Genomic DNA, 27,978 nt, shown 5'->3' on the forward strand with positions numbered 1-27,978 from the left:
GTTCAACTGAATACGATTGATGTAAGAGTAATTAATGGCTGCATTATTACGCTTATTCAAGAGGAAATGTCAGAAAACATTGTTCTCATCTGTCACACAATACCAGCAATTACTGATAAACAGTTGCTGAACAGTATACAAAACACCCACCTGATCCAACAAGAGGCTCTACTTCACCCATGATTATCTGGTCTCATTATCACTACAATAGACAACTGCCACTTTGTTCAACATGATTGCATTGTTTTTGTATGAAAAAAGGCAGTCAGAAAAAGTCAAGTTTCACCAAATGGAAAAAACATTTAACATAATTATTTCAAACTTGCCAATGAATGAAAGCTTTGTTCTAAAGATGTCAACCATTTTGTAAGTGCAGAGAGATCTTGATATAAAGAGCCAAACTGACTTTCCAATTTGTCACTTTGTGTAACTAACAGCATTAAAAATTCATTCAGGTGTGCCAGTGCAGGGATCTGCTATTGTTCCTACTGGCACACATGACCAGTAATCCATGACTTCTTCTCCCAGCAAGGCAATGCAGCAAGCAACACTATACTATTATGTACTGAGTGTTGAATCGCTTTGGATATACAGAATGCTGCCTTTAGAATTTAAGCGTATGCAATGTCAAAACTGCTTAGTTTCCACTGTAATAATCTGTTTTCTTTTAGATTATGTGTGCTCCTTTCAGGAAGAAAGAGTGACGTAAGTTAAATCTGTCAACTAAGTCTGATTGACTCAATGTGCGTCATCAGAGGAGGCACTGTGACCCTCCACTTGTGTTGAATGCGGTTTTGACACTTCTCGCTGGTGATTAACAGCTGTTTAGGGTTAATTTCATATTTTTGATGCCTAAACATTCAAAAGACTAGACAGAAAGAAAAAGAGCACTAAGCACTAAGTACTTTGTACTTATATAAGGCAATTCTGTGTAATTCTATAGTTTAGCAGTAATGTTCAGGTACATTACCAGTCGCTATAGAAACAGGCAGGTTCACTGGTCTCTCTGAAGAGAAGAGACTAGAATTAGAAGTTTTGTTTCTTATTGATCATTATATGAGGATTTTTAGAGCTAGCTAACTAACTAACTAACTAACTAACTAACTACTGTAACTAACTAACTTACACCCCTTACAGCCTGGACAAAGGGAACTGGGATTTTGAGTTACTTAGGTGACTGTCTATTGTGTGTATGGGCAGGACAAGTTTCACTCCCGGGTCAATCTGTGTTGTTCTTGTCAGATGATGTCAAATGTAAATGAACATGTATAATGAATAAATACTTGTGCAAACACCTGCATCAAAATAATCTGGTCATACTTTCAGAATCCAGAATTTTCAATACATATTGATGTTCAGGAGTTGAAATAATACATCGTACATCTAGACTGAGATGTATTCCTCACCAAACGCTTGGTTGCATCTATTGCTTTGGCTCAAGGCAGTAGTACTTGCATCTGGCAGTGCATTCTGACCTAGTAGTGCATAATTCATTTGTTCATTTGCATTGGGCAGCAGACCTGCTGGCAGGCATGGTGGAGTTATCATGTACAATTTAACATATAACCGCAAAAAAATAGATGATTTTAAAACAAGTTATTATTATTTACTTGACTGCTTTTTTTTTTTTGATGCTGAATTTGATTTACTGTATGTATGAAATATGTAGTTTCAAGCCTGCTAAAATATGCATTAAGACTTCCACACAAACTCATTTTAAAAAACAGACACATACAAATCCTTTTTTATGTTTATATATATATGTATAGGTATGAATATATTTATCTCAAGGATCTCAAGGTGATGTTTTAATGTCACATTCTGGTATTAATGGGTACAGATTTACTGAATTTCATTGAATTTCTAATTTGATGTTAAAATTATAATAAAATCCTTGCATTTTTTTTTCTTTCTGTGTAAAGGTATGTATCTATGTAAGCTGCAGGTGTTAAATCATTGTGATTCCCTGGGGATCAGAATGAGAAAAAGAGGGAGAGAGGTTATTTTTGTCTTTCTTTCTTTTTGGGTTTAGAAAATGATGGATTGAGGGATACCGTTGCTAGGAGACCCTGCATCATTTATCCCAGAATCATGCAGTAACCCACGTGCATTCAGACTCATTGTGTATGTGTGTGTGTGTGTGTGCGCATACCTCCTCTCCCGACTGCGTCTGTGTGTCCTTGCTCTTGCTCTAACTATAAAGCCGTCAGCATCTCTTTCGCTCTGCTCTCTCCCCGAGTAAAGTCAAGGCAAACTACACTGCGCTGGGAGAGTGGACAACGGTCAATGCTTGAGGTTTCTTTCTTTTTCAATACAAAGCATTCTTTTGTCAAGGTTACAGATTAAAGAATCCCTGCATCTTCTTTGAATCAAGTTACTCTCCCCTTCTCCTGGTTGGAACAAATGGACTGAATAAAAGAAGCTCTACTCACCCTACAGAGGAAAAACAGCAGTGGAACAAACAGAGGCAAAACTCGAGGAAAAGAAGCTGGATATTTGATGGTATTTGATGGCCAAGCTCATAGAAGATACTTCTTGTCTGTCCTGTCAGCATACATTCTGCTGCTTGTGAACGAGTCCCCAAGGCTGCCTGGAGGCTTGCTTCTATCTACCAAAAATGAAACACAGCGTGCTTTAAAACTGTGAGGTGGTAGCGAAAGGGGGCAGTTTTCATCCAACCTGATCTGAATAATCACTTTTTGCTCTCTCCTGTGCCTCTTCTTTCTTTGGCGTCTTCTCTTGAACACATTTTTGTCTGTCTTCCATCCTCCTTCACTGTCACCCTTGTGTTCATATTTGCGCGCTGGACTGCAAGGAATTAAACAATTCTCTGCAACTTGATGGGTATTTGTCCCATCTTGTCTGTTTCTTTTCCCCTCCATCCCTCCAACCCCACACTTCTTTTTATTCACCTCGTCAACTTTTGATTTAATAATCGCATTCCTTTCTTTTCAGTTTGTCCCTCTAAATTCAGTTTTTCTTCAGACACACTCACCTTTCATGCCTACCTTCTGTCTCTCAACTTTTCCTAACTGGCAACTCTGTTTCCCACCTCTGTCACACATTCTCTCATGCATCTTTCTTTCCTGATTTACACTCCATCTCTTGTCTTGGGCACATATAAATTCCTCCCTTCTTTCTCCATGCATCTTTCTCTCTTATCCTTAGCCTGGGGGCAGACTAGATCCAGCGGCTGAACGCCTCACATGCACACACACATTCACACACCATCAACTCTCTCTCCTAATTGCCATTTCTTCCTCTCCTTGGCACCTATTCTCTTGCTTCCCTCACAATTATCTCTTTCATTCTGTCATGATGTACTCATCCGAGAGGCTCTGGAACTCCACCGAGCAGCTCTGGTTTAACGGCTCTGAGGCAAACTTCTCTAAGGGAGAACGCAGGGATGAGGAGGAAGAGGAAGGGGATCAGCACCCCTTCCTCACAGACGCCTGGCTGGTCCCCCTCTTCTTCTCCCTCATCATGCTGGTAGGACTGGTGGGCAACTCTCTGGTCATTTATGTCATCTCCAAACACAAGCAGATGAGGACAGCAACCAACTTTTACATAGGTAAGACAAAAAAGTAACAAACGCAGATGTGTTTTGTAATTTTAGATTTCTTGTGATTTGTAGAAGAGACATGTGAAAAGACAGGTAATGCAAGACCTGGAGATCACTGGGATAAAATGTGTCTTGTAGTGAGGCATATCTCTTTCTCTTTCATCTTTCCAGTAACGCTTCATTGCATGTCAGTTGTGGGTTCAAAAAAACCTCCAGGGGTTAAAAAGGACACTCTTCATTTGCTCAATTAGCACACAGCTATGTGTGAGAATGTCAGTATTAATTACAGGTTTCACTTTTCCCTCTTAAGCATGAGGCAGGCATTAAGGTGTGTGCTGAATCACAACTAAGTGTAAATTGTATCTAAGACAGGACCCCTGAGGAGAAAATGTGATCAAACAGGTACATTAATATTGAATACAATTTACTAGTTTGTGTAAATAAGCAATTTTCATTGCTCATGAGCTCATGGCTTAAAATGATTTCTGCTTAATTATGTCTCTTTTTTTGTGTGCAAAAAGTTACTTTTTGTGGAGATAATGTATAGGGACATTTTAATTGTAATGTAATCAACAATAGATAAAAGTACATTATTGATATTGTATTTATATGTAAATTTCATCTAATTGTTTCACTGTCATGGGTAAAACAAGAGAAATCAAAGTGCATCAATCATTCTCCTGTCTTGCATCCTCTCTGGTATTCAGTGCACACTGACTTGAAATGCGGGTGATTGATTTTTGTATTTGAAGTCAATTACAGCACCTCTGATGGAGCAGTGACACATGGGAGAATTGCAAAGATGATTGATTGACTGGTGTGTTCACAAAAGATAAAGATAAAAATAACAAATGTGTGTCACTTAAATATACATATTTACAAGATCCTGTGTGTAAATTAGACAAAGATCTGAGCAATTTAGTGATTTATTGAACTGTCAAAACTATTTATGTCTGTGTTTGCATAGTGCATCACAGATGTGACATGAATTTGATCTTGGATAATATCCCAAGGCCACAGCATCAAACAGTTTAATATTCAGCAACATTAGATTAGCGCCTGCACCATCTGCTCACCCTTTCAGCATTATATTCCAGCGACTAGAAGATGATTAGATCAGCTAGTGAAACAAATAGGAACCGATGTGTGGCATATTTATCAAAATGATAGATGAAACTGAGAAAAGGGAAAGCCAGATCACACTGCCAAGGTTATCATAACATCCTCTGCTTAGCGTAATATGAAAAACATGAATTTATATTTCTGGGTCTACTCGTATGATATGATTTTGATATATTGAATAAGGAATGTGGATTTAAATCAAGCTTTCTATTTTTGTAAGAATGTGTGTGCTGGTGATCTGTATGACCTGTTGTCTGTCAGAAATTCATGGTTTTCTAAACCACCCTGACATGCTGTCATCAAGAAAACAAATGCTGATGCTTAGTCTCTTAATAGTTGACATGAGATGCACCCAATTTACCCAACTTATCATTAAGCTTTTCAATAGTGTCATTAAAACTGAACATAATAACCTTAAAAAACTATTATTAGTGGTAGTAGAAATTGCACTGAATTGCAATTGATTGTGCGAATGCTACAATATGTTCTTATGTCAGATAATGAAAAGAATGTGATTCTGAAAAATGTGATTTTTACTTTTATCAGGACATTTACTGTAGATTCATGAAATGTCAAGGATTATGTGTCATGTGTATCACACATACAGTACAGTGCATTACATCCACTGATTTGTCACATCCACTGATCAGTGGTTTAATCAGTGAGTTACAATCTCTATAGCTTGTTAGTGACTTTTGTTATCTGTATATCTGTATTTTCTCCTGTTTTCAGTCTTTGTGCTAAACTGTACAGAAATGATTGTGGTATTAATCTTCACATCTAGCTCTTGGCAAGAAAGTGAATATTTCCCCAAATGTCAAACAATTCTTTGAAGAGAAAATGTCAAGCTATAACCCCTCTAATTAGTAACTAGACTGATAGTTTATATTTTTCTTTGAAAAAAGAGGTGGTATGCTGCATTATTGAGCTACAGTCACACCTAATCTTCACACATCTGCGGATACAGCACCTGTTAAGTAACACCAGACATCCTGCGTGTTGTTTTCTCTCTGTGCAGCAAACCTGGCTGCCACTGACATCATCTTCTTGGTGTGCTGCGTCCCGTTCACTGCCACCCTCTATCCTCTACCTGGATGGATCTTTGGCAACTTCATGTGCAAATTTGTTGCCTTTCTACAGCAGGTAAAACCACAACTCTCCTATCACAATAATATATCAGAAATGTGTTTTCTCGTACACAGAACCTCACTGTTCTTTCTGCATTTTAAAGTACAGAAAAACATTTAAGAAACATGTCTGATTTTCTTTTAACTTGAACAGAACCAAAATATGATTTAAAAAATCCGCTCAAATCAATGACATTAAGACTATAAGTACAATCAAATAACATTCAATAACAATAGCTAAATGTCTACTGTATTCACAACTCAGCTGTGTGTCAGAGAAAAAGCCATCTTTATAAACCGCTCAAGGATGCCACAGCTTGTCCTTTTACAGTTTCAGACTGTCTCAAGAAGGCCCTAAAGACCACTTTTACTTTTATGTCTGGATTTTATATATAAAAAGAGTTTATATAAAATCAAACCTCACAGCTTGGAAAGACATTCTGGAGATCTATTGGCAAGCTGCATCATAAATACACAGCTGACAGTTGATTCAACAAAGTACATGTATAACTAATTCAATGACATCCAAACTCAATCAAAAGGAGTAAAAAAGAGCCACCATGATTACATATACACATGATAAGCTGTTCTTTCGATCCTGTCCTCATAATAAAAACAACACTCTAGCTCAGAGCTATTTAACATCAACAGCAAGAGAGCCAAATAGGAAAATAAACTGAGGTCATGGGCCACATCGAATACCTTGTCAATTAATGGCTACAAATTAAAAATAAAAAACTCTTCCAGTACATGGTCAATAGATTACACGGAATAAACTAGTCATGCACATTTTCGTTCACTTTAATGGTATAATTATGATCAATTTCTCTCTAGTGCAAAAAGGTAGGAAAGCTATGGGTACAAGACTTCATAAAGAGGGCGGCTGTGGCTCAGGAGGTAGAACAGTTGTCCTCCAATTGGACGATTTGCAGTTCGATTCCCTGCTGGATTGAGGATAGCAAAACACTTAACCCCAATTTGCTCCCGTTGCTGCGCCAAAGGTGTATGAATGAGAATGAATGATTAACTTCCTTCTGATGAGCAGGTTGGCACCCTGCGTGGTAGCCATCAGTGTATGAATGGGTTGAGATGTAATGTAAAGTGCTTTGAGTGGCGGTAAAGACTGGAAAGGCGCTATATAAGTACAGTCCATTTACCATTTACCATTTACAGAAATGCAAAAAGTTAGAAAAACCTAGGAGACATCAGGCGTTTTTCTGAGAGGTAAGTAGAAGTAGGCCTGTTTGTAATATCCTGAACAGCACTTCCAAGCATACACCAGGAGCTTTTGAAACAGCCCATATCCATAAATGATAAATGCAAAATGAACATAGTAAATAAGTAGCCATCAGACTGACAATAAATATGCCTTTTCATGATACTATCAAAAACTATTCAAAGCAGACATATGGTGCTTATAGCAGGTCCATATTCATATTTGTTAAAGGCGAAAACAGTAAAACAGTTTCCAGACTAACAAAATGTTGTCCTGTTTGAATCATGATAAAACAGATTTTACATAACTTCTTACTACATTTTCACCAAGGTAGCATTACAGGCTTTAAACAGGTGATTTTTGAGTGAGTGAAATCACGCTTCTTGTTGATTTTGCTCTTTCAACATAATTTCTCATGCAACTTCTTATTGGGCATGGAACAACTATGAGTATATCCAAACAATGTCAGCATTAGCAAGGCCACTTTCTGTATTGATATTGGCAAACCAAAAGTCCACTTCAACCTCAGCCTGCAAGTATTCTTTTAAAGCAAAGGAGGACTCCACAGCAATCAATTACTTCTAAAAGATGCTCTCATCAATACAACACATTACCTCTTCTGCTTTTACACAGGGGTTTGCCTCAGGTTACTGGCAAACTACAATACCACAGTGGGGAATGAGGAAGCCTCTCAGTAAATTCACAGTCAATTTTGTGTGTTTTGTGCTGTGCTCATGAACGCATGAAGTTATGGGAAGTACAAATTTGTTGCCATTAGTTTTTTCTTGAAGGCACGAAGCCTCTCAACAAAATCAGCAATAGATATTTTCCACCCCTGCACTTTGAGATTCAAAGTGTTCAAGTGTCCAAAAAATGTCTCACAGAAAGTACACTTCTGCCATAAACTGTTCATACAACGTGCGCTGAGAGGTTTGTTGCCCATTTGTGTTTATACATGTGAAGGAAAGACACAATCTCCTTGTGGAGTTCACAGAAACAATCCAAAACCTTTCCTTTGCTGGACCATCTGACCTTGTTACGAACGAGTAAGTCTGTGTGTTCGGCAAACGTGTCAGCAAGCAGCAGATGGAAAAGGCAAGGCAAGGCAAGACATAATAATTGGAGTTAATAGTGAGCAAAAGAAGTGAAAGCAGCTGGAAGTCTCATCAATCAGAACAGGGCAGGAGCTAAAATAGCCTGTTTCAGGCTTAAGTAAGGAGCTGCATACAGGGCCAGTAAAAAAAAAAAAAAAGTAAATCATATTACAATACAGCCCCAAACTAAAAGTATAGACGGAAATGTGTATGATACATCTACTTTAACACAAAAATACAAATTGGTGCACCTGATCATGAGTAAAACATACAATGGCAAAACAAGCACAGGCTTCAACCTATTTCTTCTGTGCAGCTTATTCAAACATACATTACTCTGATCTTAAAAGATCACTTTCTTCTTCTACACTGTAATTATGTCGTCACTTAGTTTTGAAGTAATAACTACACATTACTCTAAAAAGCTAAATCTGCATCAAAATGCTCAAAAAGGCTTCACTGTCAGTGAGGGCATAAAGGAAGAGGGTTGCCACAGCTGCTGTTTAGTTAATAAGCAACCTGTCAGGTTCAAATGCATAATGTTAAACAACACTGTCTCAAAGGAACAAAAAAGGATGCTCTGTAAAACTGAGCTTGACCAGAATATGCTGTAAAATTAATTACATGGATGTGAAAAGCCTATCTAGTTGATTTGGAGATTGGGATAAAGTGTAGCCCATTATACAAATGGAAGGGAGGAGGAGACGATCTGTCAGGCAGACAAAAAGAAAGACATTTTCTTTTAAATGTAGAAAGACGTACGTGGCTAATTTAAGCATTGAAAGGTAAGACGTCAGTCGGAGAGCCAGGTGAGCAGAAAGGCTAAAAGCATTTTTAATTTTGAGCTAAGAGACACGATTTACATTATTCACGTGGACACAGTTGTCTGATAAAGATATCACCTCTCCACCACAGCAGAGAATGACTCAGGGCTCAATCAATACTAATGAGTTGACAGTCACCATCTCCTTGGAAAGTACTTGTGTTTTAATTAGCTTGAGGAGATAGGGTAGTGTAAAAAAAACACAACCAAAACAATATTATAGTTAAAGGGAATGTATTTTTGTGATTTTCTGTTATTTTTTAAGCTGTTAAAATTTCTGATGTTTATGTTAAACATGGTCAAAGTTCCAAAACTTGATGTGAATGTATGTGAACGCTCCCTGTGTATCAACAGCCAGGCTTCAGCCTGCTCCGAGCGCTCTTCAAGCTCAGTTACCTCACCGTCTGACAACTGACCAACTAACATCAGACTGTTCCCAAACGTCCGTAAATGGCCATTGATTCCAAAGCCTTTTTCACATTTTCCTCTTTCATATTTTGGATCAGATTCAGACTCAAACATGTATGGATGTATTTGGAAAGTTTCCATTTCGTGTGAAGAAAACGAGGAAAAAAGTGAAATCCTACTTCTAATATTTATTTACGTAGCCTTCCAAGCTGCCGTAAATCTTACAAGCTGGCCAATAAGATGGGTTCATTGGGAAGGGGGCATGAATATAAGTATAGACTTGGAAAAGAGCATACGCCACCATTAAAGTATTTTGTACTGCACTATGTGTATCACTTCTCCATTACACAGTTTAGTTGGATTGCAGCTGTGATTATCTACTGTAGCATAATGTGTCTCTTGTAAAAACCTGATTTATAACTCCTGTCATTTGCGGGCCTCTACAGCTTATAGTCAATAAACATTTGACACCTGTGGGAACTTAATTCATACTTGCATGGCTATATCATTCACGGCCAGTTGCACAACCTTTCAATAACATACATTGAAACAGCATTAGGGATCTTGGTCATGATGTGTCCCTTTAGTGGTAACTGTTAGTTAGCAAAAACACTCAGAGGAGCAACTCAAGGATCCTGCTGGGAGAACTAATGCCTTCTTAAGAAACATACATAAACATTACATTTTACTAAAATCAACAATACTTAAAACATAGCCCATATGGAAGAGGATGGGGCGATGGAGGGAGCTACAGCAGTAGACAGTGTTGGCAAGAGCTTATGCATGAGCAAATCAGCATAGTGAGAGAAGTGTTAGGGTAAAACAGCCACACTGCACACCTGCATGAATATGACTGGATGTTACTGGTCAGCTGATAGCCACACAGCTTTGTGAAAACATTATACAAACTTGAATGAAAAAGTAGACTTCAGTAATCTGCCTTATCTAATACTCCATTTAGGTCAGTCAATTACAGCTTTTTTTTTTTTTTTTTTAAAGCTGCACAGGCTTTGGGCTGTTAGAAAAAGTCTTACTGCCTCCAAGGTGGTAAAAGAAACTTATAAATAGACTCAAATCCTTGACTCATCCAAAATTAAAATTAACAAAAGAAGAAACAGTGTGGTTAAAGGCAAAACACACTGTCAAGTTTTCAGTCACCATAGCAACCCACAAGAAAATGAATGAAACAATCCTTGTTTTGCAAGTCACAAATAAGGTCTCATAAAATGTTTTACCAAAAGAGAATCACAATGCTGACACTACTAATTTACTATAATAATGAACTTCTATTTGTGTACAGCATATGGGGTTCATACAACCCCCAATCATCCAAGTAGTTTACCTTAATTCTTCAGCATTTTTTTTTTAAAACATCACTATAATGGCACCACATCTTGATTTTCTATTTCCATGGTTTTAACCTCTTAATTCAGTTCTGTCCAGTCTTGCACATGTCTCTTTCTCTCTTATTATTAGTGAGAAAATAAGAGAAAGAGTGAGACTGTTAGTGACAACCCATGTCAAAGTGCATTTCAGGAATGATAACTACTGATTGTTTATGGACTCTATAAAGCAAATCTTGGCTGGAAAGAAATCCCCTCTCACCACCACTACAAATTGCTCTAAGCCTTTCTAATCTTTATACTTTATACTCCTTGGAGGACAAATACTTTGCTCCTACATAAATGACCCAATGGCTTTTTCCTTTGTACCATCCTCCAGACGGATATTGCTTTTACCTTAATTTCTGGTAAGAGATTTAGCTAGCTCAACATTTGTTGGCATGTGATGAATTTTGAAGCCTATTGGGGCGACTAATGGGGCTTTAAACTGTCAGTTGTACAACTCGAGCTACAGTATATAAAATGAAAGCCTGCTGCATGAATCGAGGCTGATGAGTTTATAAATTATGCAGAAAACTTTTAATCTGTGACTCACTCATCCTTCTTTTGCTGCAAGAGATGCAAACACGTGTCAAATTCAACATTTGTTGGCAAAGGTGGTTCTTGGAAGATAAAATGAAAGCCAGGACAAAAAAAACCCTCAAGTCGGCCTTCTGTCTTTAAATTAACTGATGAGTAAGACTACCTTGTAAGGCATCATTGTTTTTTTGTCCAAGACTAAATAACCACATGTTGTTCCTTGTATATATCATGAGGTTTTACTCAGCATGCACTGCGTAGGAGAAGATGCCGACAGCACATTGTGTACATCCCTTTGAAAGTGCTGAGCCACAAGTCTCCTTTTTCTTGTCACCATGAGCAACTATCCATCTGCACAAAATGAATCAAAGTCAGTGGTTGCTACTTTTCACACCTTTTACAAGAAGCTCTTTTCCTTTACCACCCAGGTCACTGGGGTGGTGTTGAAAAGTCGAGAGGTAATGGGTGGTAATTTCAAAGAAACATAGTGGGAGCCGAACAGAAAGATAGAGAGACTGATGCCTCCTCTACATCTTTGAGAAAACTGAGAAGCACATAAATTATATTAAATGCCCACTGCACATTTGACTGAATGGTATACTTCTTTTAATTAATATTTAAGGTGACTGCCTGAATAAATCAGAATATTTATTTTTCAAAGATAAATTTAATAAAGTTCATTTTCAACTATAGTAAAATATTTAAAAAAAATACTGCTTCCTTCTCAAATAGAAGGGTCATAAAACAAGGAAGACACACATACAATGCAAAACATAGGGCTGCAACTAACAATTGTTGTCATAGATTATTCTTTCAATTCATTTTTTGGTTAATTGATTCACTTTTTGGTCTATAAAATGTCATAAGATGTTTAAAAATGTAGAGCCCAAGGTGATGCCCTTAAATGACCTGCTCTATATGAATAGTGTCATGATAACTTCTGTTATTTGGCACTACAATAAAATGGACTTAACTTGACTCAAATGTCTTTTTTGTCCTGACCAGCTTCTTTTCAAATAATCCACATTTGAGAAGCTGAAATCACAGAATTTGAACATTTCCTATTAAACAATTACTCAAAACGATGACAATAGTAAAAAATTATAATGTTAGGTTGATTGACTAATTAAACAGCTAATATTTGCAGCTGTGTTTTATACATAATCAAATTCACTTCACGCTCTGTTTAAAAGTAATCTTAGAAATGGATTTTGAAGGCAAGAGGGGAAGAAAATAATTATTTCAAGTCTATTTTAAAACAACAGTCAGATGCCCATATGTACACCGAAGGCTTCTGAAGCATGTTTGTCTTGCTTTAATCATTCCCCCTGTTCATACTGGTCATTGGAAGACCCCTTCATAATGCACTTCAAGTGATCAGGGACAAAATCCACAAGCCACATTTTAAGCAAAGATGTATTTAAAAGTTTATCTAAAGATAATATTAGGCTTCAGACATCTGAGTTAAGTATAAAAAGTAAATAAAAAGTGTATTTTCCCCATTTACAGTCTTTTAAATAATAAATTAAATAAAAAATCCCTCTTTATATCTGGGTGGACAGTGTTTTTCTTATTTGATGAATCTGGATGGCTACAGTATGGCTTCATAATAGCTTAAAATAAACTTTAAAACACGTGTTTGCAGGGCAGGATGGGTGTTGATTGTGCCCCCCCCCCTCTCTTTATGGTAAATATGAGAAGGTGGAAGTATTATAGCAAGAAAACATGTGTCAGTGTTCATTTGGGTACCTGACTGTTATATTAGAGCAGAAAAACTTGCCCTCATGTCCAACATCCATAGCCTTTCAAGACACCATCACACCCTATTTTTTTATAAAACACCATTTGATGTTTCCTTACAGTATCTCACCAAAAGAAATAAGAAGAAATAGAGGTTGTGTGCTCATACTGCTCATATCGGAATATATTCTCTCTGTGATATCCAAGTCCCTTTGAATATACATGCATTAAAGATAACAAAGTAGTGCAGTCTTAATGTGCCAAGCTCCTTACAAATTTAGAAATCGCAGTATCCACTTCCTCACAGTATCACCACTGAACTTATCACGACCCCTCTCTGTCTCTCTCATCATATCCTTTGAAACACTGATAATGCTCCAAACCTTTGGAGGGTAATGGGTGCTGCCTTCAGAGTAATGGATAAGAGGTAGGAAGAGAAAGAGAGAAAGAGTATACAGTAGATACAAAATTAGATCCTATTTGGAACAGAGCATAGAGGGAACTTTTGACCCCTTATCTCTCACCCTACTGCACGTTTCAAAGCAAGTATGGCAAATTAAGTGAATAAAATGTCATTTTTGTTCAGATAATTAAAATAAATGTTATGTCCATGCTGCTCTACTTGATATCAGTGTAGAGATGGAAAGAGAACATCTCCAGTGCAGGCTGCTTGCTACTGCAGAACATAATTAATGTGAGACTAAAGTAAAGTGATGTGCATTATTTGTTTATTATCAAAGGCTGGTTTTGGATGAAACATGTCAAAATATGAGACTGATGCACAATGCTGTCAGGCCTTTCTTTTGTTGAAGTCTACATACTGGAATGTTTCAGAGCAACATGAATTCTGTATTTGGCTATACATTTTAATTCCACTGATGTCTCTGAGTTTAATTGAATCAAGCATCATTGAACCCTATTAAAAATTAAATTGAATGATTTGTTCCTATGCTAATTAAAACTACTTATCGCAAATGCAGCCTCGTCCCTGCTCTTCCTGTTACTCTGTACGTTTCCTCAATCCCTCACTCCTCTCATCCCACATGCTCCTTAGTTTTAAAAGCACCAGAGCTCATTAGAAAAACCTCAGGCGAGTTGGAGAGCTCATCTGAAACAAAAGTAGCGCAAAACAGCTGCTAGAGCTTCTCCTCCACTTCGTAATGTAATGTAATTAACTGAGACTGGAAGCACATCATAGAGGTGGTGGTAAACTTTTGCTGCAATTACGCCACCTAAACTAGTGATATGTGCTCTGAAGACACAACTTGCTGTGATGGTTTGTATGGAAAGGTGGTAAAAAATATATAATTATAGGAAATGCAACGGAAATGCAACCTGCGTTGGCATTTAATGATCAGAAACATTTCTTTTTTTCTCTGGCATAGAGACCTTTATTAGCAGTAGAGAGACAGGAAATCAAGGGAGAGAGGGGGGTGTAACATGCAGCAAAGGTCCTCTGGCCACCATTCGAACCGGGGTCTGTTTGTATGTGGCATGCCCCCTAACCACTCGACCACCTGTGCCCCATCAGAAACATTATTTAATGAATGCAGATTTGCTATTCACATGTACAACTGATACATATGCTTTTGAAAACACCCTGTTAAGTTGAATCTTTCCATGAGTAAATCCCCTTTCCCACCACATGAAATTGTTTATTTTCAGCGAGAGACAGTGATGTATTGATAGCAACATAAAGTGGATGTTAGCTCACAGGTAAAGTATAAATAATGCTTAAAATATCAGCATGCTAAGGTCAAATTTCCAAAGACAACAGAAAATGAATTACCAACTCCTTCAATTTATCATTGAGTCATTTTTTAGAAAAAAATAGCAAATTATCTTTTCTCAGCTTCTCAAATTCAAATATTTTCTAGTTTTTTTAGTCTTCTTTGATAGTAGACTGAATATCTTTGGGATGTGGACTGTTAGTTGGGACAAAATATGACATTTCAAGACACCCCCTTGGGCTTTAGAAAGCAGTGATTCAAATGTAGCCTATAGGCTAATGTAGGTGGTGTAGATTATTATTTAAATGTAGAATTTGTACAGCATTAGCTGAAGAAAATACTGACTATTTGGGAACAGAGTTCGGGTCCTGATGGTGTACCAGTGTGCAGTGGCAGGAAAGACAATTTTCATGACTGCGCATTTATGTGAGGATGAAACCCAATAGCGACAGCTCTTAAAGGGCTACAACTATACTCATAGAATCTGGAGTTAACTAACATTCATGCTGCATACATTGCTTTTCTAAAACTAATTAAACTTGTCTTCTGTTCGGGGCTTTGATTGCAGTAAGAACACTAACTTCGAGAGACCTTGTCTATGAAATTTTGGAGTATTTGGGATCTTAGTAAATCAGGCCCTATGTGTTATGTATATGTTTCTTTGTCTTCCTTAGGTGACAGTTCAGGCCACCTGTATCACTCTGACAGCTATGAGTGGAGATCGCTGTTACATCACAGTCTACCCTCTGAAATCCCTCCGCCACCGCACCCCGAGAGTAGCCATGATAGTCAGCACCTGCATTTGGATCGGTCTGTCCTGCTCATTTAATAAAAATTACTCTTTTATTTTTTTAAATTTTCTCATTGCATTTGATCTTTATTGGTCCATTCATTCACCACAGAGTGGAAACAAAATCTATAACAGTTGTGTATAGAAATCATTTCTTGAAAAATTGCTGTTCTGTCCAGGCTCCTTCATCCTGTCCACACCAATTTTAATGTACCAACGTATCGAGGAGGGTTACTGGTATGGCCCCAGGCAGTACTGCATGGACAGATTCCCCTCCAAGACACATGAGAGGGCTTTCATCCTATACCAGTTCATTGCTGCCTACCTGCTCCCTGTCCTCACTATCTCCTTCTGCTATACTCTGATGGTGAAGAGGGTGGGCCAGCCCACCATAGAACCTGTAGACAACAACTATCAGGTATGGACAAGGTTTGTTTCATGCCTTTAATTGCTTGACTCAACTTTAAGATATGATTACTAATGCTACTAATTTTCAGCAAATTAAATGTTAAAAAGACTCTTCTGTTCTCTTCTCTTCATATGTCTTTGGCGGTACCTGTTCCTTTATATTTATTATCTTGCTTTTGATGTTGACTGTCTCTGAAAATGTGTTTTAAAGCACCTGTCTTTACAGCAGCTATAATAATTAGTTTTATAATAACAATGTTGACAAATGACTATGGTAACAAATGACTATGTGTTATGTAAAAGGTTTTGCTTGTAGTGACATTATCGTCTAGCTCTGCAGTCCCCCTTTGGCTTTATGAGATTTTCTGCAGTGCCTTTTAGCACATTTATTCAGTTTTTGGCCCACAACTTTACTGTTTTGGTTCACTCTCATGGCTCACTCTCAAGCCCTTAAAAGCCTTCAACTTTATGCTAAATACCCAGCATTAAAATGCAGGCACACAAAGTTAGTGACTATCTGGTGAACATAGTGGAGCATTTAACAGCAAAGGAACCAGGGCCTCATTTGCAGATAATTATGGATCTTAAAAGTTAGTTAGTGAGTATTTCCTAAGAGCATCCCTCCAAATTTCTACATGCATTTCCCAGTATTAAGTGGTATTTAAAGCAAAGCCATTCAGAGCTTCTTAATGTCGACTGTGATGTTGTAGGTGATGACAAATACATTTTAAATTAACTTTGCATATTTATCTGTCTGTAAGCCCAGCTTTACAACGAAAATACACACATCACGCACGCACACACATGCACGCACACACACACACACACACACACACACACACACACAAAGTTTAAAGTGTAAAAGTCTACAGTCTTTATTATTTCATTTAAATGAAGAAATTGGGGTTTCGATAAGTTTCATGACTATGTGTGTCAATCTGTCAACATTTCTGTATTAGACTTGCTGTATGTAAGAGTGAGGTTAGCAACATGCAAGCCAAAAATAGAAAAATATAGCACCGGGGTAATTTTGTAGATCAATACATTGTGCATGAGAGAGAAATAACTTTTTTTAACCCTTAAGAATCTTTTGGGAAAGCGGAAGGCGGAGATATTTTCCTCATGAGTTAGTGAAGACAGAGTGGATATTGAACTTACATGCATCAGTCTTAACTATTTGCTAACAAGATCACCATATTAACATATGATCATATGATACTATGTGCTGCATTTATAGCTTGCTTTTGCTACTACTGCTCCTCAGGTCAACCTCCTGTCTGAGAGAACAATCAGCATCAGGAGCAAGGTCTCCAAGATGGTGGTAGTGATCGTCCTCCTGTTCGCCATCTGCTGGGGTCCCATCCAGATATTCGCCCTCTTCCAGTCTTTCTATCCAAATTACCAGGTCAATTATGCCACGTACAAGATCAAGACATGGGCCAACTGCATGTCCTATGCCAACTCCTCAGTCAACCCCATAGTCTACGGTTTCATGGGAGCCAGTTTCCAAAAGTCCTTCAGAAAAACGTTCCCGTTCTTGTTCAAGCACAAGGTCAGAGATAGCAGCATGGCTTCAAGGACTGCCAATGCTGAGATTAAGTTTGTTGCAGCAGAGGAAGGCAACAATAATAATGGAGTGAATTAATGTTGACAATTAACAATGGGATATATGATTATTGTGTGAATCTCAAGACATTGCTGCAGAAGGAGATTAGAAATATTGATACATGCCAATCATAGGTTCATTGTGTGAAAGCATTAATATAGCTAATGTATGTTAATGAATACAACTAATTAACAACATGATGTGGAGAAACAGACTCATAACACGGATGGACACCAACAGCGTTTGGACAATGTCACCTGTTCCCCTGCCAAGGCTAGGCAGTGATGGCACATAACCTCATCCATCAAGCTGCCAAACACCACAGCCAAATAATAGAGATCAGAAATATAGATGTGGTGAAGAAAAGGAAAATTTTGGCTCAACAACTGCACATGGGAGTCCTACTCCCTATGAGATTATGGTTGAAAAGGTTACCAGTTTTGGTATTTAGCATTTGAACAATTGATGTTTTTAGGTAAGCAAAGGAGAAGGACACATTTTTGAGAACGACAGTGAATGCTGATTCATAATGGACAATTTATACTCTACATGTACTATACACTAACATGTTTTTTCCACTTATTTTGTGGTTGACGGTTGAGTCAAAAAAAAAAATCAACTTAAGATATTGTCGATCTACAGAAGCGTATTGCTGCCATACCAGAAAAAGAAACAAGCATCAGTATCGTTATAACGTAATAAGTTTAACATCATTACATAACGTGAAACACGTTATAACGTGAAATGGTGTGATGGGAATATGGCTCATTTACACTATTTGATTAAGTTGTACTTTATGTTTGGGTTGAGACATGATGAGATTCTTCTGTTATTGAGCACAGTGGACGATAGTGTGATAATTATGCTTACACTGACAAGGACTTCAAATGCATGAGGCTGTATATGGAGGGTCGGACTCATTACTACAGCAGTATGAATGGCAGCAGGATGAATCAGTCTGACCGGTAGGGTAATTCATTGATCTCACGTAAGATGAGCCACCACAGTCCACAAGCACCAACACACACATCAAGGAGCGCACAGGTTGTGGTCTTCTGATTCCTTCTAGGGCGTGCGAAGACAGATCTCTAAATTTCACTTTATAATGTGATAGTGAAGCTTTTTTCTTTTTCTTGCGTGGCAGCAATACAGTTCCCTATCTGTGATTCATGAAAAAAGCGAATTTACTTCTTCAAAGTAAGTAGAACATTTTGGGAAACACATGTATTTGCTTATTTGCCAAGAAGATGAGAAGGTTTGTACCACTCTCTACATGCTAGATATGAAGCCATACAGCCAACAGCAATTAGCTTAGCTGGGACAAGAGAAATGCAGAAATATCATGATATTCTGCATTTGTGTTGTGTTTAGTCCATACACAAACATAAATATAGAAAGAACAGTATCTCATTTTCTTCTGGTGGCAACCTCGTGTTTATGAGCAAGTACCTCTGCTTCCAGCCTATATGTGAAGTTAGTCACATTTTGCCTCTTGCTCTCTACTTAATGCACAGGACACAAGTGGTATCAATCTTCTCATCTAACTCCTGGAAAGAAAACAAGCACATGTTCTCAAAATGTTGAAATATTATCTGAAGCAAGACTAATTGAAAACTTAGCCATTGTCTGGACTGCGTATGTCAGGGATAGTCAGTTGTAATGTCTATAATGTGAATTCTTGTATATTCTTCATTTTCTGTAGTGGTCAACCAAAACACCAAACCCAACTGAATGTTTCTGCAAGAAAGTTGTTGTGTAATTGATGTTTTTGTCAAGGCAATATTACAGTAGAACATGATGGAGTTGGCAGTATTAGAAAAACTGAACAGGACATTTGTCTTTTCTTCTTTAACCAGCTGTGAAACAGTTAGCTCAGGGTAATACAAAGCCAGCATCTGGTTGAATGGGAGTTTATTTGGTGTCAAATGTACAGAGTGGGAGCTGACTGAAGCAAGGGTTACAACCAATGGAGCATGGACAGTGTTTATCTTTCTTTTGTGTCTCAAACACAAACATTCACAGCTTCCTCAACACTGTAGAAACGTGCACAGGCACACACAGGAACATTTACTCTGAATCCAGGTGTTGTTTATTGGACACAGGTGTCAATTCGTCACTGAGAGACATCCTCAAATGATTTTTTCAGACAGACTTAATTCCAAGTGGTAGATGTGACCTGCATGGCCTCCACCTTGTTATGTGAGTGTGTTTTTTTTAAGATCTTGTTAATGGAGCAGCTGTTTGGGGATGGAAATGAATAAGTCTGCAGAGTCCCTGCCAGCTCTCCACTTTCTCAATTCAGTTCTTTTCTACCCATCCCACACAGTGGTATTCAAAATCAGATCTCCTCTCTATAGTCCATTGAAAATCTGCTAATGCAATTCTCATTTGAATTGTAGATACTGTGGGACTTACTGTCATCAGGGCTCCATTTGAATGACATCAAAGTGCTCTGAAAGGAAAATGCAATGCTTTCTGCTGCTATTATTAGCCATAAGTAAATGACAAAAAGGTAGTCAAAGGTGACCCATGAAATATTTTGTGCACATAAAACTTAAGCTATGGCTACCTTAATGTTAATAAAAATGACATGACCCAACATGTCAGTAGTAGATACTATGTGGAAAATATGTAGCTCTTTTACTTACAAAAAAAAAATCTTTAAAACTATTATTGACTCACCCTATTTGAGCAGGAAGTGATAATCCCTCCATGTGTAATTATAATTTTATAAAAAAATCAACTACAACAGAAATGTAACTCAGTGTCATCAGTGGGAATAAATGACATGATATTAAGGATATGAATTACATTGCAAAGTCATGTTATGTTCAAGCAGAGTGTTACTGTAAAACATGTCTCGTAACTTGTCTAACTTACTGCTAAATCTTATCGCTCTTTGGTGTATGCTAATTGTGCCGCATCTCCTCTATGGAGAGTGATACAGTTATTAGGACTAATGTCTTTAATAATAGGGCCTATGTCTGTGTTCTGCTTTATGTTTAAATATCCTCTTGTATCTACAGTACATTTTCGTGAGTCTGTTTTGTACCTGTTATTAGTTCAACTTGTCTCTTCAGTCCACCTTCAACCTTGTGTAATAAACTGTCTTCACTGTTCAGCTCTCACACTGTTATCGTCACTCTGTCTTTCTTTTTTCTTTTGTATGTTTTTCAGTCACTAAGAAACAGAAGCCATTTAAACATCAAAAATGTTAAGCTTTTTTTCGGACAACGCTGCTATCATTCAGGGTTTCTTTTAAATATGTTTTTATACTTTTATACTTTATAAAGTATTCATTGCTGATTTTTATAGTTTTATACTTTATAAAGTATTCATTGCTGATTTGACTGACACACCCATTCACACCTGGAAAACCTTTCATCATTTTGGATATTTTGCTTCTTTTGGCAGATATTTCATCTAATCTTCATCAAACTTGGTACATACCATTTTTAATGACACAATTTACAAGTTTATTTTTTGGCATCACTAACTGTTTGTATGCATTTGATTACCAAACTTTTGAAGGCATGGCCTGATGCACTTAATGGGCCATTACTCTTCCGTACCAAATTGGATTGCAACCAAATATGGGAATGTTCTATATATAATCACATTGCAAACGTATGTAATGTTTCATACAATACTACCAAGAGGGGGCACTACTATTAAATTATATCATGATATTTCTGCATTTCTCTTGTCTTTAATTAAAACAATTAAACTTGGTACTCAAGTTGTCCATGAGAATGTACACAACATACAAAATCATAGCAGTGATAGCCCCACCTTATGGTCATTAGTAAAACTCCACCATGCTTAGTTAAATGTATTATTCCAAGGTAACCAAATTCAACAAAGTTGTACAAATATGAAGGCTAAACACATTTGTAGCATTTGATACCATTTCACCTGTAAGTGCTGCTAAAATATATTAAGCAACAACTGGCAGGAGTGGCAGCAGCAGCTAACAAATATTAAAATATAAAAAATAAATTAGAACGAAATAGATACAATTGGAGGAATAAGAACTAAAATAGAAAATAAGCATATACACAGAAAAGTAGAACCCTTAACTTAATTGGGAAGAATTTTATGACAATATTGGATCACAGGGCCACAAATGGCATAAAGCCTGTGGGCAAGTGCCTCTCTGTGCCAAGTTTATTTTCTCAAGATTAATGAACATCATGACGTCTTTGAGAAGGTAAGTCATTTTAAATTGACAATATCCCTGTGGGGTGAAATGACCTCCAGATGACCAGCAGTGATGATTTCATCATTTGTCTGGGTTACATGAATTCATGTCTGCAGCGAGTTATCTTGTGAGCAGAGGTTATGAGAAATAACAAAAATAATTTAAACCTCTATCTCATTTTATTGGTCAAAAGACTGACAGTCATGACATGTAGGTAACAGTCTGTTGTTCAGTCATTTTATGTCAATCCATAAAAATACCCACATGTTCCTACCACACTTCAAAAGCTGTAATAGTTAGATGTCTCAACGGTGCACATCAGTCATACCAAACCCTCAAGCAGCAACCTAGTGAAAATTGGTCTGACACAGTTAATCCCAGTGAGACCCAGACCTGAGATGATGAAGTTTGTACTTTGAGTACAACAAGCAACCTCAACAAGATGTCTTATATTTATGTTTAGTTTCCCACAATGGTCTTAGCTTTTTAAAAGATTTTTTTCAGGCACATACACCTTTATTGATAGAGGATAGACAGGAAATCATGGGAGAGAGAGGGGGGGGGTGACATGCAGTAAAGGTCCTCCGGCCCGGATTCGAACCGGGGATACGTGGCATGCGCTCTAACCACTCGACCACCTGCGAGGCAAGCTTTTTTATTTTTAACTGAAACCTTGTTTACTTAACTGCTTCAGCTGCTTTGTTAGTCTACTCCTCCTAATTTTGCCTTTTATATGTACCAGAGACTCCTGGTATGGAACATGGTATTCCACAAGGAAGTATTTTTTGGTGCAATTTAGTTTTTATTATTATTATTGTCCTACTTGGAAACATTATTAACCATCACTGATCACCATTTATGCCGATGACACTCAATTATACATATCTGTATTGCCAGAATGCACTGCATGCCCTCATTGCCTGTCTCACTGGCATTAATTTATGGATGGGTAAAAACTAAACAAGGGAAAACCCCTTTCCTATCATGCATCATATCACACCCTAACCCATTTCATACAGGTTAACAGGGCTACTGTAGAGTGCCTGCATAACCTTGTACTAGCTGAATAAATGCTTGACATTTCCACTGGGGATTGTCTGGAAAAAAAAATCTCTTGATTGATTTTGCAGTTTAGCAAATTACTGCATGTAGTATAACAAAAAACTGTCTGCAAGGCCAATCTTTCTTATTTCATATTAGCTTTTAGTCTACTGTAGCAATGATTATTTGCATGTAATGGGACCATATTATCAAAATACATCAGAATACGAATGTCAAACTAAATATATGTGCATCAATACATACAAACAACTTTAGAGTTTCCTATTATTAGCAGAATTGAGCCAGTAAGGTTTAACAACAACAATATAAGCACAAGGTGTAATTGTACAGGGTGAGTAGTTGTCTCTTTTACTGGATGTATAATATGGCAGGAAATCTTTCAGTTTTAGGAAGCTCACATTGTTTTATAAACTTAGCCACAATAGCTAAGTTAAGCTAAGCTAATACTAAATCAACAATATCATAAATGAGCACCTGACTGAAATATGTCAACTACTGAATTTCTGTGAATTTCGGTTTAAACATTCATAGTTCTTAAATGTTGACTTTGACTGACTTTGGTGATCCATGAATTTTATGAACTAAATGTCGGTGCAACACAGCAGGCTCTGTGGAAGACAACCCGCTTCCTATGTAGATATAAAGGTAAAGGTAAGATAAAGATTTTTATTGTCAGGTGCACTAATCAAAGCATACTAGAATATTCTATTCAATTTCACTACATTTTACACACTGGACCTTTAACTTTTTCTTTAGCACCATCATCAGTCAAAGTCTAATTATAATCAAACTTTATTTGTATAACCTTAACCCATTTCATACAGGTTGGTGCTTTACGGATGACTGAAAACCCAACAATAAGACAAAAGAAATGTAAACAGTAGAGCAATTTGAAACTAATAAATTAAACATTAAGAATACATTAAAAATGATCAAAATGTAATAAAAAAATAAAACGGTTAAAAAAAAAACTAGATGAAACAGATAAAAACATGAATACAATAAAGTAATGCTAAAAAATAAGTAATGTCAGTAAAGCATTCTTATCAAAAGCCAGGTTGAAGAGATAAGTTTTGAGTTCATGTTTAAAGATACTAACACAGGATCTTCAACATTATCATCGGGTGAAGTATGTCTAATGACATTTCCATCAGCCTGATTAGACATCAGCAACAGCAAGTTCACTCTCACATAGTCAAAGAGCCTATTCTGACTCTTATTCTTGTTATAATATCAGCATGACAAGGAGGAGGGTTTGCTGTAAGAGCGATGATATAATTCAGTCAAAAGACGAAGACACAGTTGTAGGAGTGAAGTACATAACCCATGACAGATGAAGTGGAATCACATCCATTCTAAAACAAGAAATGCTACAAAGTTCTTGTCATTTCAGAGGCATTCAACCTTCAACTGTTGAGTGCAGAGCAGTCTGTAGAATACAATGAAAAGCTTTATCTTCAAATGTCAGGGATTGACACTAGTGTCATGTTGAAGGATGTGTGTCTTTTATTGTTTTTACTTTGTGCTCACTCTGTTATAAGCAAGTGGGCACATTTAAGATGTTGGTGTTCAATGGATACATTACAAAAGAGCCATCCCAGTTGTTGATTTTGAGATGCAACAAAAAAGAGACAGTAAAGCAACAATAACTGTGACTCATCACTCCTGAACAACAGATCTGCCCACATGGTGTACCAATGCACTTGGTGATGATGACCTTAGTAACAATGATGGGTCTAAACCCCATTGTTGTCCATTTTGCCACTGACATAGCTGGAGCGCTGAGCACATGGACAGGACTGGCGGCTTTTACATCATTCAGTGCCATTTTGAGCTAAATAAAGGCTGCAGGAAACAGCAAGTACTCAGAATGTGGGAGGATTGATTCACTAAAAAGGTTTAAGCCAGTAACATGAAGGCCGGAGGGTACTCATGTATAGTCATCATTGTACTCAGTGTATTGTGGCTTGAGTCCTCCTGTATGACACAGCTTTAAATGTCAGCCATTATTCATTTACCCACAGATCGCCTGTTTTTGTGGGTACTGCAGCCTGTCTGTCTGCATTGATTAAAGCACCATTAAAGTTCAGTGAATAAAAGAAAATCTCGGAGAACAGAAGCAACAGAAGTGCAGAAAATAAAGTATATATGAAAGAGTTAATCAAGTAAGTATCATAAGTAAATATGCATCTATAAAGTGCTTCATTTTTAATAAAAATATTGTTGTGCTTTGACCTGTTGGAAGTCGCTAGCGGTTGCTCGGCTAGCTTCATTGGATGTACGTGGGTTGAATGACACATGACAAGAAATCCTCCATTTACGAGGTCTACTTAACTTCAGCTGGTGAGTACAGAGCATAGGTCTTCTACATATGTTAAGTTGGTTATCTTGTTTGGTTGTGGACTTTGGCTTGGGCACAAAACAGCAAACTAACTGTCCATGCTATGAGCTGTGAGTGCCATTCAACCTAAAAACAATGACAACAACATAAATGCCCTCTTGTGAACTTACGTAAGGCTCTCCTGTGTGATCACGTCACAGGGGAGTGTACCTATGTTCCCCGGGTCCTATGTTCCCCGATCGCGGCTAACTCGGTTGCTAGCTCAGCGGCTAACTCCGCTGTTAGCTCGGCGGCTAACTCGGTTGCTAGCTCGGCGGCTAACTCGGCTGCTAACTCAGCTAACTGGCTAACTGTAGACGGGATCATCCCTATGTTCGCCGGTTACATACAAAGTGGGGAACATAGGACCCGGGGAACATAGGACCCGAGGAACATAGGGATGATCCCCGTCACAGTCCCTAGCCGGGGTCAGCTCTATGTTCCCACAGCTCTAAGTTCCCATATTACTTAGACTTTCTTTTCAAAATTAGCCCCTATGTTCACACAGCTCTATGTTCCCACAGCCCAATGCTGCCACGTTTCAAACGTTCTTTTCAAAATTAGGCCCTGTGTTCACACAGCTCTATGTTCCCACAGCCCAATGTTCCGACATTTCTAACTTTTTTATCAAAATTAGGCCCTATGTTCCCACAGGGTTAGGGCTATATTTTACAGCTATTTTACAAAAAGACGGCCCAATCAGGACAGCATTGTGCCTGCCCCAGTGCTTAATTTGTAAATTATTGCTCATGATTGACTTTTACTCGTAGCCTTACAGAGGTATCAGGCCACCTCATGTCTGTGGGAAAATTTTAATAATCTCTTAGAAATGTGGGAACACAGAGCTGTGGGAGCATAGGGCCTAAATTTGAATAATTTAGGCCCATCACATCCAAGTCAAAAAATTGGATTAGAGCCACTTCTGCAGGTAACATAACCTCTTCCACACACGTGTACAGCAGAAAACACCCAGAACGAGTAGCAGAGTCTGAATGCGACACAAAGTCAAGTGAAGGAAAAAAGGACTAAACAATGTCTGCACTATACAGTAAACTAACCTGGCAACCTTAATCAAATGTGGAAAAACACATCTGGCAATTAAGGCGCCGACAGTATATTCTGTGCAAGAGCGAAAATCCTTAAAGTTTAGTCAGAGGCACTAACATCAGTAAACAAAGTGCACCTGGCCACAGGAGCTTAAAAGCTCAAACTTTTCAAATATGCCAAATGGTTGGGTGGATACCCACCACAAATGAACTCCAGAGTTTGTTTGTTGTACAGTTGTTTTGGTTCTCACTTGAATGCAATTAATTATAATTTCAGAAGTGTATTTATTTTTTGTCTTACACATGATTTCATTTTCCTATGCAGCCGTTTATAACACTTAAGGGCGCACTCACTCTAGGCAATCGTACCGTGCCCAAGCATGTTTGCCCCCTAAAATCCGGATTATTTGGCTAGTGTGAGTGCAAGTGTACCGTGCTTGAGTACGGTACACTTCCCTGGCACGGTACGCTTCAAGGAACAGGTGTGCTTGTGCACGGTACACTTGGTCATGCATGTGCACTAGGGATTAATAATTTTCCCGAAAATAAGACATTTTAAATGCCGGGAAAATTTTCGCCAATTTTCCAGGGAATCCCGGGAAATCAACGATTTTTTAAAAGGCAACACTAGCTGAGCCCTGGTCATTTCAAGCAACACTAAATGCAATGTGGTGACATTATGCATATATGGGTTCCCAATCCGACCATTTTTTGTTTATTATTTTATCATTATTAAGGCAAAAGAACTCAATTTATGTCCACCGACATTATAATGAATAGGCTATAGGCTTAATATTAGTTTGCATCCAGCATGCTGCGTGGACTTCATTACATCTGCTGCACCGCTGTTACCACAATTATGAAATGGTAATTTTATTGTCTGTGACTGTGACCCTCATAAAAGTAATATTTTACAAATCTGCACTATATAAACTAACGAAATTTGTTAAATTAAGTCATTTGGCGACTTCTAAGTCATTAACCTAAGTCTTACTTTTACTGGAGTAAAGAGTTGAATCAGTACATCTGCTTTTACTAGAGTATTTTTACACAAGTATCTGTAGTACTGCATGCTACACAGGCATAACTCAGAAGAACAAGCTTGCACTTTTTAATCATAGTGCGTTGTGTTAATTGATTGGCTGTGTTGTGTTTTACCGGTGCACAGCACACGAACACACACCTGTGCATGTTTTATGACTTGTCTATATGTTGTTGCGCAACGTATGCGTCAGAGGCAACCGTGCTTGAGTACACTTGGGTTTGAGGTAATGTGAGTGCGGGACAGGGGAGGGGCGACATTCGTATTCAGCACGGTACGGAACAACAGGCCCTTGTGTGAGTGCGCCCTAAGCCTGCAATAATTGATTTTTGGCCACTTGAGGGCAGTGCAACAACCAGGCACATTAGCATTCATTTGGAATCAGGTTCCTTGGCCACTTGATGAATATTCACTCTTCTAAGCTGTAAAACGTAAACAATGAGCTGAAAGATGCCAAAAATCTGAGGATAACTGCAGTCAGGTGATATTCCTCATAATACATAGTCATGTAATCCACAGTTAATAAAAAATATTTATTGGTGCAGCTCTAGTTTGAAATGTAGTTATTCATGCTTTTTTCCCTGAAATAACCTGTTTTTCTCACTTCTTTCTTTGTAATATTTTGAGTTAATGGGAATCAATGTCCTCAGACTTAGAGCATGAGACTGATAACTGTGGACTCACATCTTCCTAACAGAT

General features: G+C 37.8%; 1 protein-coding gene across 1 annotated transcript; it reads left to right on the forward strand.

The window, feature by feature from the left end:
• The first annotated feature begins 3,313 nt into the window (after positions 1-3,313).
• Positions 3,314-18,163, forward strand: kiss1ra (KISS1 receptor a). The gene is made up of 6 exons (XM_053329457.1): positions 3,314-3,571; positions 5,703-5,827; positions 15,419-15,554; positions 15,714-15,952; positions 17,207-17,588; positions 17,715-18,163. Exons 1-5 carry the CDS (start codon positions 3,316-3,318, stop codon positions 17,585-17,587), a joined length of 1,137 nt encoding a protein of 378 aa, XP_053185432.1. The 5' UTR covers positions 3,314-3,315; the 3' UTR covers position 17,588; positions 17,715-18,163.
• The last annotated feature ends 9,815 nt before the right edge of the window (positions 18,164-27,978 follow it).

Source organism: Scomber japonicus, chromosome 12 (assembly GCF_027409825.1).
Source record: "Scomber japonicus isolate fScoJap1 chromosome 12, fScoJap1.pri, whole genome shotgun sequence".
In the NCBI taxonomy this organism is placed as follows: Eukaryota; Metazoa; Chordata; class Actinopteri; order Scombriformes; family Scombridae; genus Scomber; species Scomber japonicus.

Coding starts and splice junctions, on each gene's coding strand:
- kiss1ra (XM_053329457.1), top strand. CDS start 3,316: ATGATGTACTCATCCGAGAGGCTCTGGAACTCCACCGAGCAGCTCTGG. Junction 3,572..5,702: donor AGCAACCAACTTTTACATAG/GTAAGACAAAAA, acceptor CTCTCTGTGCAG/CAAACCTGGCTGCCACTGAC. Junction 5,828..15,418: donor TTGTTGCCTTTCTACAGCAG/GTAAAACCACAA, acceptor TGTCTTCCTTAG/GTGACAGTTCAGGCCACCTG.